Source organism: Auxenochlorella protothecoides (assembly GCF_000733215.1).
Source record: "Auxenochlorella protothecoides strain 0710 unplaced genomic scaffold scaffold34, whole genome shotgun sequence".
Classification (NCBI taxonomy): Eukaryota; Viridiplantae; Chlorophyta; class Trebouxiophyceae; order Chlorellales; family Chlorellaceae; genus Auxenochlorella; species Auxenochlorella protothecoides.
The window spans coordinates 139550-150649 of NW_011934483.1; the positions used below are offsets into that span (position 1 = coordinate 139550).

An 11100-nucleotide genomic window follows, 5' to 3' on the forward strand; every position below is an offset into this window, starting at 1 on the left:
CCCGCACACGCGCAGGGGGGCATCCTGTCTGGCGACGGCGGCGACGAGGTCAAGGACATCCTGCTGCTGGATGTGTGCCCGCTGTCGCTGGGCATCGAGACGGTGGGCGGCGTGATGACCAAGCTCATCCCGCGCAACACGGTGATCCCCACCAAGAAGAGCCAGACCTTCACCACCTACCAGGACCAGCAGACGACGGTGGGCATACAGGTGTACGAGGGTGAGCGCGCGATGACCAAGGACAACCACCAGCTGGGCAAGTTCGAGCTGAACGGCATCCCCCCCGCGCCGCGCGGCCAGCCCCAGATCGAGGTGTCCTTTGAGATCGACGCCAACGGCATCCTCAATGTGGCCGCGGTGGAGAAGGGGACGGGCAAGTCGGAGAAGATCACCATCACCAACGACAAGGGGCGGCTGAGCCAGGAGGAGATCGACCGCATGGTGGAGGAGGCGGAGGAGTTTGCGGAGGCGGACAAGAAGGTCAAGGCCCGGATCGACGCGCGCAACTCGCTGGAGGCGTACCTGTACTCCACCAAGGCGGCGCTGGACGACAAGCTGAAGGGCAAGCTGGACAAGGCCGACACCGACGCGGTGGCCTCCGCGGTGGGCGACGCGCTGGAGTGGCTGGAGGACAATGGCGAGGCGGAGGCGGAGGAGTACGAGGACAAGCTCAAGTCGGTGCAGGACGCGGTGGCGCCGGTCCTGGCCAAGGCCAAGGCCGCGGCAGGGGACGACGACGACGACCTGGGCGACCACGACGAGCTCTGAGCTTCGTCGTGAGGAGGGGGACGGCCGGGCGAGCCTGTGATCGGATGGGTCGGCACTGGGCCGACGAGCCTCGGGCACTGGCGAGCCCTGCTCACCCCCTTGTCGGACGGCTGAGGGGGTGCCGAGCACCGGGCCCTGGCCTGGCACCCGTGGGCTGCGGTGCCAAGGCCATCGACGCACCCCCTGCGGGGCCATGCCCGTTGCCTGGGCGCCGCTGTCGATCCGATGCATTCCCCCGCACCCCTTCTCCTGGCAAAGACCAAACCCCACACAGCACCGCACTGTACTCATTTCGCGCTCCCCATTCCCCTGTTTCCACCCGCGTGCTTCAAGCATTCACACCACGTGAACAAGGGGGGAGAACCACATCCAGAAGGGGAGGGTGCCGACGGCAATAGGGGGGCCAGCTGGGCCGGGCAGGCTGCAGGCAGGCCGCAGGCAGGACGCCGGGCCCGGCATGTGATTGGGGCAAAAGTGCATCGGGGGAACAGGAGGGAGAGAATTGGTTGGAGGCGCCCCAGGGGAGGACTGCAGTCTTCTCGGCCCCTGGGGGAGGGCCTGCCTCGTTTGAAAACAGGACTGGCAACGCTGAAATGAAAGGAAAATAATGGGAGGCTGCGCGGCGGGGCGGGGCGGAGGGGGCGCCGGCAAACGGTTGGCACCCTCGCCACCCGGGCCCGGCGGCGCGGCGCCTGTCAGACAGGTGGACGCCTGGTGGTCTTGGAAGAGAGGGGTGGAGGCGCTACGGTGCAACCCCACCCCTGGGGAGGGCCCGGGGGTGGGGGCGGGGGTGTCCTGCGTCCGTCGAGCAGGGGGAGTGCGCACGGCACAGCCAGGGGCAAAGGGCATACTGGGACAGGATTCTTGGTGTGCAACGAGTGGCATAGCCATAATACTGGTTCAGTGGGGTACGCGACGGGGCCCGGGAAAGGGGGGGGGGGGGGGGGCTGGTGCATGTTCTTCTGCCTGTACTGCCGTGCGAGAGCAGCATTGGAGCGGGGGAGAGGGACAGGAATACGGCGGGCGCCAGAGGGAGAGAACTGCGGCGGCCTCGTCCTCGCACGAAATAAAACAGCTACGGTGATGGAGATGGGGATTGCGGGCAGGCGCCGAAGGGGGGGCGTGGCCGCCCGGGGGGTCAGCACACAAAGCGCGCCTTGCCGCGCGACACCTGGTTGCACAGGCTGAGCAGCGAGGAGGACTTGCGCAGGGTCAGGCCCAGGGGGCCGCCCTCCGCCGCCGCGCTCTCCGCGATGGCCTTGAGGAAGCCCGGGGGCGGCAGCACCGCGGCCTCCGAGGTCGCCGCCACCGGCACCACCGCCGGCCCCACCTGCACCTTGATGCTGGGCAGGGGGGCGGCCCGGTGCGCCAGGGGGGCGGGGGCGGCGACCGGGGTCGTGGCGGGGGGCGCGCGGCGGGCGTCGCTGGGCAGCGGGGGTGGCAGCGGCCCGTCGGCGGGCGTGCCCCACACACATCCCGGCGGCAGCTGGGGCCAGCGGGAGACGGGGGGGATGGGCACCTGGGGATGGAGGGAGGGGTCGGGAGGAGGGGTCTGAGCACCGGGCGGGGGGGGGGGGGGGAGGCTGGCTGGCCTACTGAGGGGCTGGGGATGTAAAGGTGGGGCTGTGCCATGCATCCCTGGAGGGAGCGTTTGCAGAGACTGCAGCCGCTCAGCAGGCACCGGCCGTGAGAGGACCTCTGCACCGGGACAGGGCCCCCCCACCCCAAAGAAAACAGACCCCGGCGCACCAGGGGACCGAAGGAGGAGGGCTTGAAGGCCAGGGGCGGGCGGGTGTAGGGCTGGGCCGCGCCCGCGCGCTTGCTCCCGACCTGGGAGCTGACACCGCCGGTGCGCTCCACGCCCTGGTCCATGGCGAAGCTGGCCGTGCTTTCCACCACGTCCAGGTCCATGGACAGGTCGGAGAAGTCCACCGCCGAGAAGGAGGAGGAGAAGACGTCGGCCAGGGGGGTGTCCTCCGCGGAGGGGGTGCATGGCAGGTCCAGGCTGGAGCAGGAGGAAAGCGTGAGCATGGACGTGTCAAACATGGCGTCAACGGGCAGGAGGTGGGGGGTGGCCATCATCTGTGGGGGCGGGTGTGAAGGGGAGGGGTTGGTGGTGGGGTGCTGGCAACACCAAGGGCTCCTGGTGGGGGGGCGGCCTTGCCCAGGCAGCACGCTGCATGGGATGCAGTATCACACCCATGCCACCCCACCCCAACCCACCCCTCCACCTCCTCACCATGCGCACGGAGTGCTGCCAGATGTTCTTCAGCTTCAGCATGGACAGGGGCTTGCTCAGCAGGTCCACCGCCCCCAGCTCCACTGCGTGCATCGCCTCCTTGGTGGCCTCAGCCGAGTCCGACATGGCCACGATGGGGACGTCGAAGAAGGCGTCCACAAAGGACCTACCCGTGGTGTCATCTGCGCTCAACAGCCCCCCCTGGAGTGGGAAAGCAGAGAGAAGGGGAGGGGGGGTGGAATAGAAGCAGCGAGCGGCTCGAGGCACACCCTTAATGTGTGGGGCGGGGTCGAGCAAGGTCGCCATGTTACGATCCCTCAGGCTCCGTCACGGGGCGGAGCAGACCACAGCGGGGACTCACGTTTGCGAGGATGACGTCAAATATACGCGGCCCGTTCGTCGAATAGGCCATGGCGTCGCTAAGGTTAGTGCATGAAGTGACTGTGGGGGGGGAAATCCGGCGATCGATGGGACAGAATCAGACCCGGTCGCATGACACGGCACGGGCTCCGCCCCGTATTGCGCCCATGTCCTACGCGCCAGCCGACCCTTACCCGTGTAACCGAGCTCATGCTGCGTGAGCTGCGATGCAATGGCTCCTAGCTCAGGCTCGGTTTCGACGAGGAGGACTCGCAGGCCCTGCAAAGAGAGGGAAGAAGCCAGATCAGTTGCGCCACGCGACCCGCCAGGCGCCTCGGAAGAATCCAGTACGCGCAGACCCCATGGGCGACCCACCCTTGGGAATCCGTGGCTTCTAGGTCCAAGTGAGGTGTCCATTGAGCAATGTGGGCCCTGCCGCGTGGGGAGATGTCGTATTGGAGACAGCCACTCCCGATAATGGAGCGACCCGCTGTCTGACAGCCGACTTCTTACTCAGGTCCGATCCGCGCTCCGATGCATCATGAGCAGACTCTATTTATCTCAAAGTTATTAGCCAAGTCTGGACACGACTAGAGTCCGTGATCTTGTGGTGGTGTCCACGGATTAGGACCGCAAGTTGGGCGAGCGAAGCTCGCTCGGATTCGATTTCGGCCCCCGTTTCTCGACCCCGGGGGCCCCCATGCAGGCTATGTCACCGACGATGCGGCTCCGCGGCCCCCCCGCGGACCTGCGTGCACCTTTTTTTAAACTTGTGACGCTTAATGCGGAGCGGTGAAGTGATCTGAGTAAGGGTCCGGGGCTGCTTGCAACTGGGTCCACGCCGTCGATCCTGTGTTAACAGTCAGCGAATCCCAAAGATTTGGGGTCCCTGAGTATGAAGATAAAATACAACACTGACGCACAGACAGTCAGCAGGGGATTGGTTCTTCATGAAATGAGATGGAGGGGACACAAGACTTCAGGAAAGCCAATCTGGGAGCTTGGATCCCTGCGTCCGCGCCTCGGTGCCGTTTCCTCCCACCACCTCGCCCGCCCGCTCCTTCGTGAGCCCTGCAATGGCCGGGTGCTCCAACAGAGCCTCCATGAGCCGCGTGCCACGCAGTGCATTGGTCAGCGGGAGGTGTCCCTTGCAGGCCTCTGTGCTGTAAATGAACTCCTGGGGCCATTTCCTGAGCAGGCAGTTGGGGGGTAAAGGGGGGGGGGGGGATTGTATCATGCGAGTTGGGCACATTGAAACCAGACCTGGTGCACGGCATGAACGGGCTGGAATATCTCCGACGGAGCTACAGTATCGCAATAAAAGGAGTGTGTGATAAAGTATGCCACGCTCATGCATATACCAGGGTAACAGTCCCCTTCCAAAGAGCAACAGCAACTGGATGAGGCGCGTGGTATACCCAGCTGGGATCCCCCCCTCCAATTATCCCTGTGAGCATGCCAGGCAGCACAGCGCACAAACACACCCCATGGTCCCACCAGCACACCCACCTGTACATGTTGTACTCTCCCGCCACCCAGTTGATGGCCTTGAAGAACTCCACCCAGCGCCGCCGGTGCTGCGTCCAGACCTGGCGCTGAGCGGTGAACCCAAAACGACCCCCGGAGGCCGCACTCCACAGCGCGTCTACCGTCTTCAGGTCGGCCTCAGGGATGGCCGCCACCTCCGACCAGTACACCCAGTTGCGGTGCCTGGCCTCGGGCCCGGCCAGGGAGATGAGCAGCGCCCGCGTCTCGTCGTCCGCGCCCTGGAAGTCCCCAGCCTTCAGAAGGGACTGCAGCTTGGTGTAGTCCTGCTTGGCCTGCGTCGAAGGAGGGGCCCAGGGTGAGGGGGTGAGGGGGGGGTCCAGATGCCGAGATTTGCGGTGGAAGAGGAAATGATGTCAGGGCTGCAGCTCTGCGCACAGCTGCTCTTTCCCACCACCCATGCCATGGCTACTACATCAGCGGTGCACCATGCATACCCATCGCAGCGCTTCCGGATGCTCTGCGGTGTCCCATACACCTACCTCGGAGTTGAGGGGCACATCGTTGACGTCCATGGGGGGCGGTGCGGAGCCCGACCCACGGGCACCATTCGACGATCCACCCAGCATGCCACCCAGTGAGGGGCCATCGCTCTGCCAGTCATCCAGCGAGGTGCGGGGCCGGGCGCTGGATACTGCACGAACCATTTGCGGCCTCGACGAAGGGCGTCGATGGCAGTGTGCCAGGAAGGGGGACGGTGCCCGTAGCGTGAGCAAATCCCGTCCCCCGGGGGGGCCAGCCATGAGCAGCCTCATGGCGACGGGATGACGAGCGATCTAGTGGACTATTGGCCCGGGGTCGATGTCAGAATGTTGTACTCTTCACAGACTTGGTATTGTCACCATGCCTGGAGTCCTGCATGACAGGGAATGGTGACGTCCCCTCCCCCTTATCGGGTGGATTGCGCAGTACCAGGCGGGGAGCGGGGATTTCCCGTGAATGTGAACTCGGAGTGCAAAAGCTGGCGATCGATGGCAGGCGCAGCGAGGGATCACCGAGCTACCAATTCGATTGCTGGCGATGGCATCATGCTTTTGATTGCATGTGTCTGACACCTCCCTTCCCAGTGGTCGTGTCCGAACATGTCTTTTGACATGGCCCTGCCACACACCCAGCGCGTCCAGGCCATCCTGCAGGATGGCCTTGAGGTGCTACCGGAGAACCAGGAGCTGTGGAATCTGTACAGAGCGGCGGAGCCTGGGATCGGCAGGCCCAGGGACGAGGTAGGTTGTATGGGAGGGTGCTGGGCGAGGGGTGGGTGCCCGCCACCGGCTGCGCAGGACGGGACCTGAGGAGCCACCCACCCGCACCCCGTGCACCTCAGGACGACGAGGTGGAGGACGATCCTCTTCTGAAGCCGGACCAGGAGCAGGCCAAGCCCATCACGCCCCAACGGGTGCTGGACAAGCTCCAGGACGCCAAGGTTCGTGTGACATCATCTTCCTCCTTTTCCGGGGGGAAATGGATTGGGAGGGGCACAACAATCCTCGTTTGGACCCCTCATCAAGTGGGTCACTGCCTGCACGCCGCCCCCGGCTCGCCCCGTGCCCCTGCGCCCCACTCCCCCACCCGCAGACCCTGCATGCCCACCGTCAAACAGGCTGAGCTGGACGTGATCGTGGATGTCGTGGGCATGGTGGAGGCGGCGCAATTCCTGTCGGTGGCACACGTGCCGCGCCGCGCCGCCATACAGGCCATGGCCCGGGACCGGGCGCTGGCGCTGGCTGGAAAGCGTGGCGCGCTGCGGGGGGCGGCCGCCAGGCTGCGCTCCGCGGCGGCCGCGCTGCGGGGCCCCGCCGCGGCGGAGGCGGAGTACCTGGACCAGGTGCGGCAGCTCATGGGCTGCTGGCACCTCAGGCGCGCCGCCAACGGTGAGACGAGTCCGATCAAGAGGGGGGGTTGTGGTGCATGCAGGTAATCGCATCGCACCCGGGCTTGGGTGATTCCATGGAGTTCCTAGGCTCGATGCAGGTATGGACTTGTTCTGCCACCCGTGGCACACATGTACGACGGCATGGGCACTCTAAGGATCCTACTCATGGACGCCCCTTCCACTCCCTTGTACTCCGGTTCTGCTGTCCTGAACCGTCGTAGCCTCCCACACACATGCCCACCCTGGCACTCCAACCGTAAGCGCCCCAAACCCTGCCCACTCTCCCCCTCCCATCCCTGATCCTGTGCTCTCTGCACCTCATGCCTCCACACAGGGCTGCTGGGCCACACAGTGGAACTGCTCCCCCTCCACATCTTCGGCGAGCACACCGCAACCATAACCCCCTCGCCCGATGGCCAGGCCGGCTGCGGCGAGGCGCGGGGCCTGCAGGCGGTGCGCCGCGAGCTGCAGCGCCGCCAGGCGGCGGCCCTGTGGCGCAGCGTGCACAGCGCACTGGCCGGCGGTGGGGCCCAGGACTGGGGCCTTGCCGCGCTGGCGGCAGCTGCCGAGGCGGAGGCCGCCGGGCGCGCGGCAGCGCCGGGGTCCGACGCCCCTTTGCCCCTCCCGCTCCCCGCCTTCAAGTCCTGCGTCCTGGGAAGCCTCCAGGCGGTGGCCTCCAAAGCGCAGCTGGCGGGCTCGCTCGGGGCCGCCCTGCGTGGGGCCGTCGCGAGTGAAGGAGTGCGGTCATGCCTGGCGGCGCGGCAGGACCTGAGCGTCGTGCACGAGGAGGGGGGGTGGGGAGGTGACCCCCACGTCCTCCACGTCTGCCTCGGGGAGCTGGAGGGGAGCGTGGCGGTGGACGGGCGGGGTGTGCTCCTGGAGGGGCCGCTGTGGCCCCGCGACGTCCAGGGGAGGCGGCATGTCGGGGAGGCGGAGCTGCGTGCTATCCTGCTGCAGCTGTGAATGAATCGACGAGGTCGTGATTTCCATTGAAGCATGTTGTGCCTCCTGGTGCTGTGATGCATCTGCGCACCCGATTTGAGCGCCAGCGTCAAGCAGGTTGGCGCGCTGGCCCGAGCGTGCCAGCGCGCGACATCCACTTCGTAAACGACTGCGATACTTGAGACCCTCCATGCCGGTGCGCCAATGCAGTGTATGCTCAACATAGATACTAGAGCGAGTCCCGACGTGGTATACTTGCAGCTGGCCCAAATGGCAGCCTCAGACGCCATAGAGCCATGGATGGGAGGTGCGTCGGGGCGACCCCGTGCTCCTTGTGTCCCTCCGAGCACAATCCAGATACAAATAGTCTACCCTCGATGCTCCCGCAGGCTCCACGGCTCTCCAGCTGTTTTCCACTGGAACCCAGACGCGCACCTATGACGACCTGATTCTGGGCGCCCGGAAAATCACCTTTGGGGCCCACGAGGTAGACCTCTCCACCCAGCTCACCCGCGGCATCCGCCTGCGCACCCCCCTGGTCTCCTCTCCAATGGACACCGTGACGGAGGCCGGCATGGCGGTGGCCATGGCTGAGGTGGGCCCCTGCCAGGGTGGCATGCTGCTCAAACTTGGAGGCAGCTGGCGCCCCTGCCGGTGGTGATCTGGTCGACAGCACTGCCCCGCTGTGTTCACGCCATACCCACACTACCTTCAGGTCGGTGGCATCGGCATCATCCACTACAACTGCTCGGTGGAGCACCAGGTTGAGCAGGTGAGAGTCGTTGGGACGCATAGTGAGATAGGTGCAACGGCTGGGCATGAAGGGAGTGCATCTGTGTGGGTGTGAAGGGCTGTGGGCACAATGTCGCGCTCAGGGGATTTTGACTAATCATTGTCCCTGGCAGCGAACAAGCAGCACCTGTTGACCCCATTCTGGTCCATGCTGCGCCCTGCCAATCCACATTCTAGGTCTGCATCGCCAAGAGGCACGTGCCTGGTCAGGTGCTGATTCCCCCGACCCTGCCGCCGACAGCCACCGTGAAGGACCTGCTGGCGCTCAAGGTGACATGGGTGCACCAGTGGCTGCATGACGAAGTGCAGGGTTGCGCCAGCCAGTGATTTGAGGACTTGAGATTTTTGGCCCGGTCTCAATCCATGCCCACTGCCACCTACCGTCTTTCCTCCTGCAGGCCTCCACTGGCACCAGCTCTGTCTGCATCACCGAGTCTGGCAAGGTGGGATTGGTTGAGACCACCAAACTCCCTGCAACTTGGACCGTTGATGTGGGTGGCATGCCTTGAACCGTGGAGAATCCCTGGTCCACAAATCTCCATAATCCCCATGTACCCCCATGCAGGTCGGGGCCAGGCTGCTAGGCTTGGTGTGCGTCGGCGACTACGGTCTGGTGAGGGACCTGTCCACCCCCCTGTCGGCCATCATGACCACGGATGTGCAGACCGCTGCTGAGGGTGAGGCGGAGGCTGGGGGAGGGAAGAGGCCTCGCAAGGTGCGGTGGCTCATGCGCAGATCTTGGCCACGGCGCAGTCGGCACACTGAGTCACTTACTGTGTCGTTGGTGCTTTGAAAGGCAAGGTCGTGGTCTTGATCCCAGTACCATCTCCCTTCCAGGCACGCTGGATGCCACCAAGGCTGCAGAGGCACTCGCAGCGTCCCGCAAGGGGCACCTGCCCATCGTGAATGCGGCGGGGGAGCTCACGGGTCTGTTCACGCGGGCCGACCTCATGCGCGCCGCACAGCTCCCCCCTCGAGGTGGGCGGGGGAAGGGAGCAGTGTGGTTGGGGATGTGCAGGGCATGGAGGTGTAATGGCAAGAGTGGGGCGGCAGGGTAGTCAGGTCCCCACCTGGTCTGCCCCATGCCAATGCTTATCGGGGCACCGGTGTTCTATCACTGAAGGGTGACTAGGCCCGGAGCACAGCCCCGGCCCCTGGGATGCTTCTCCATCCCCTCCCCAACCACCCTTTCTGCAACCATGCACAGGGGCTCCCTCCCTCTCCTCCGACGGCCGCCTCCTGGTGGGCGCCTCCGTGGGCACCCGCGACTCCGACAAGGAGCGGTTGCGCCAGCTTGTGTGAGTTGGGCGCCGAAGGCGGAAATGTGCAAACTTGCTGACGCAACCTGGCGTGATGCCATGGTCTCTGTGCGCTGAGGCAGGTGCACCCATTCCCCTCCCCCCCCTCCCATTTTCCTCCCGCAGGGAGGCCGGGATCGACGTGGTGGTCATCGACTCCTCCCAGGGCTGGTCCCTCTTCCAGCTGGACATGCTGCGGCACATCAAGCGCGAGCACCCGGGCCTGCAGATCATCGCCGGCAACGTGATCAACGCCTTCCAGGTGCGGGCTCTTGTCACTGGGGGGAAGAGTGTGCTCTGGGATGAGTGAGGGGATGTGGAGCTGGTGTGTGTGTGCTTGAGGAGCAGGGAGTTGTGGCGGTCCAGTCCCCGCCTCTGACTCGGACAACCCCGACCTCCAGCCCCATGTGTACATGCATCCGACAAGACAGGGCCCCTCCCCACCACCACCGCACCTGGCCCCTCCCCACCCGTCACCCACCCCCTCCCCCGCACCTGCCCCCTCCCCACCCGTCACCCACCCCCTCCCCGCACCTGCCCCCTCCCCACCGTCACCCACCCCCTCCCCGCCCCGCACCCACATCACACTCCCAGGTGGTGGAGCTGATCGAGGCAGGCGCCGACGCGCTCCGCGTCGGCATGGGTTCCGGCTCCATCTGCACCACGCAGGAGGTGTGCGCCGTCGGCCGCGGACAGGCGGAGGCCGTCTTCGAGTGTGCACGCGTGGCCGCAAAGTTTGGCGTCCCCGTCCTGGCCGACGGCGGCGTGCAGAACGGGGGCCACATCACCAAGGCCCTCGCCCTGGGGGCCTCCACCGTCATGTGCGGCTCCCTCTTTGCCGGCACGGAGGAGGCGCCAGGTGTGTGATCCGAGGAATCGAGGGTGGGTGGGTGGGTTACCTGGGCACGGGGGTTGAAGGTGGGGCGGGGGGAGGACCAGCACAGGCACGGCTGGGGTCGGGCGTGCGCTCCGAGTCGCATCGCAGGCTCCTCGCGTCTCCGTGAACAATCACCCCGACGCGCAGGATCGGGCCTGGCCTCCCACACCCGCCCGCCGCCCCTCCCTCGCAGGCCAGTACGTGAGTGTGGACGGTGTGCGCGTAAAAAGGTACCGCGGCATGGGCTCTCTGGACGCCATGACCCAAGGCAGCGAGCAGCGCTACCTGTCCGACACGCAGGTGGGCGGGGGGGAAAGGAGGAGGGGGGGGGGCGGGGAGGGGAGGGTCCGACGCCGCGTGGCTCCGGAGCAGGAAGCCGGGCAGGAGGGCAGGCGAAGACCGTGGA

At 65.9% G+C, this 11100-nt stretch overlaps 5 protein-coding genes across 5 annotated transcripts in view; 3 read left to right on the top strand and 2 right to left on the bottom strand.

The window, feature by feature from the left end:
* Positions 1–768, top strand: part of F751_3275 (Luminal-binding protein 5) — a gene marked incomplete at both ends in the record, with an annotated part of 3815 nt that extends 3047 nt beyond the window's left edge. The window contains one exon of the mRNA XM_011403945.1: positions 16–768. Coding sequence (XP_011402247.1) covers positions 16–768 — 753 coding nt within the window. The remainder of the gene's footprint in view (positions 1–15) is intronic.
* Positions 769–1906: 1138 nt separating this feature from the next.
* Positions 1907–3419, bottom strand: F751_3276 (hypothetical protein; the record flags this gene model as incomplete). The annotated part of the gene is made up of 4 exons (XM_011403946.1): positions 1907–2104; positions 2518–2850; positions 3017–3208; positions 3369–3419. The coding sequence occupies 4 exons, from the start codon at positions 3417–3419 to the stop codon at positions 1907–1909; spliced, it is 774 nt and encodes a 257-aa protein (XP_011402248.1).
* A 927-nt stretch (positions 3420–4346) lies between these two features.
* F751_3277 (Uncharacterized protein ycf53) lies at positions 4347–5481 on the bottom strand (the record flags this gene model as incomplete). Its single annotated transcript, XM_011403947.1, has 3 exons — positions 4347–4557; positions 4877–5187; positions 5395–5481. 3 exons carry the CDS (start codon positions 5479–5481, stop codon positions 4347–4349), a joined length of 609 nt encoding a protein of 202 aa, XP_011402249.1.
* A 513-nt stretch (positions 5482–5994) lies between these two features.
* On the top strand, positions 5995–7748 carry F751_3278 (hypothetical protein; the record flags this gene model as incomplete). The annotated part of the gene is made up of 5 exons (XM_011403948.1): positions 5995–6135; positions 6237–6335; positions 6513–6783; positions 7120–7286; positions 7428–7748. The coding sequence occupies 5 exons, from the start codon at positions 5995–5997 to the stop codon at positions 7746–7748; spliced, it is 999 nt and encodes a 332-aa protein (XP_011402250.1).
* A 367-nt stretch (positions 7749–8115) lies between these two features.
* Positions 8116–10684, top strand: F751_3279 (Inosine-5'-monophosphate dehydrogenase; the record flags this gene model as incomplete). The annotated part of the gene is made up of 9 exons (XM_011403949.1): positions 8116–8322; positions 8443–8499; positions 8697–8789; positions 8918–8962; positions 9085–9196; positions 9357–9497; positions 9727–9817; positions 9944–10079; positions 10487–10684. Coding segments are annotated over 9 exons (1080 nt in total), but the record flags the coding sequence as incomplete, so codon positions are not given.
* Positions 10685–11100: the final 416 nt, after the last annotated feature.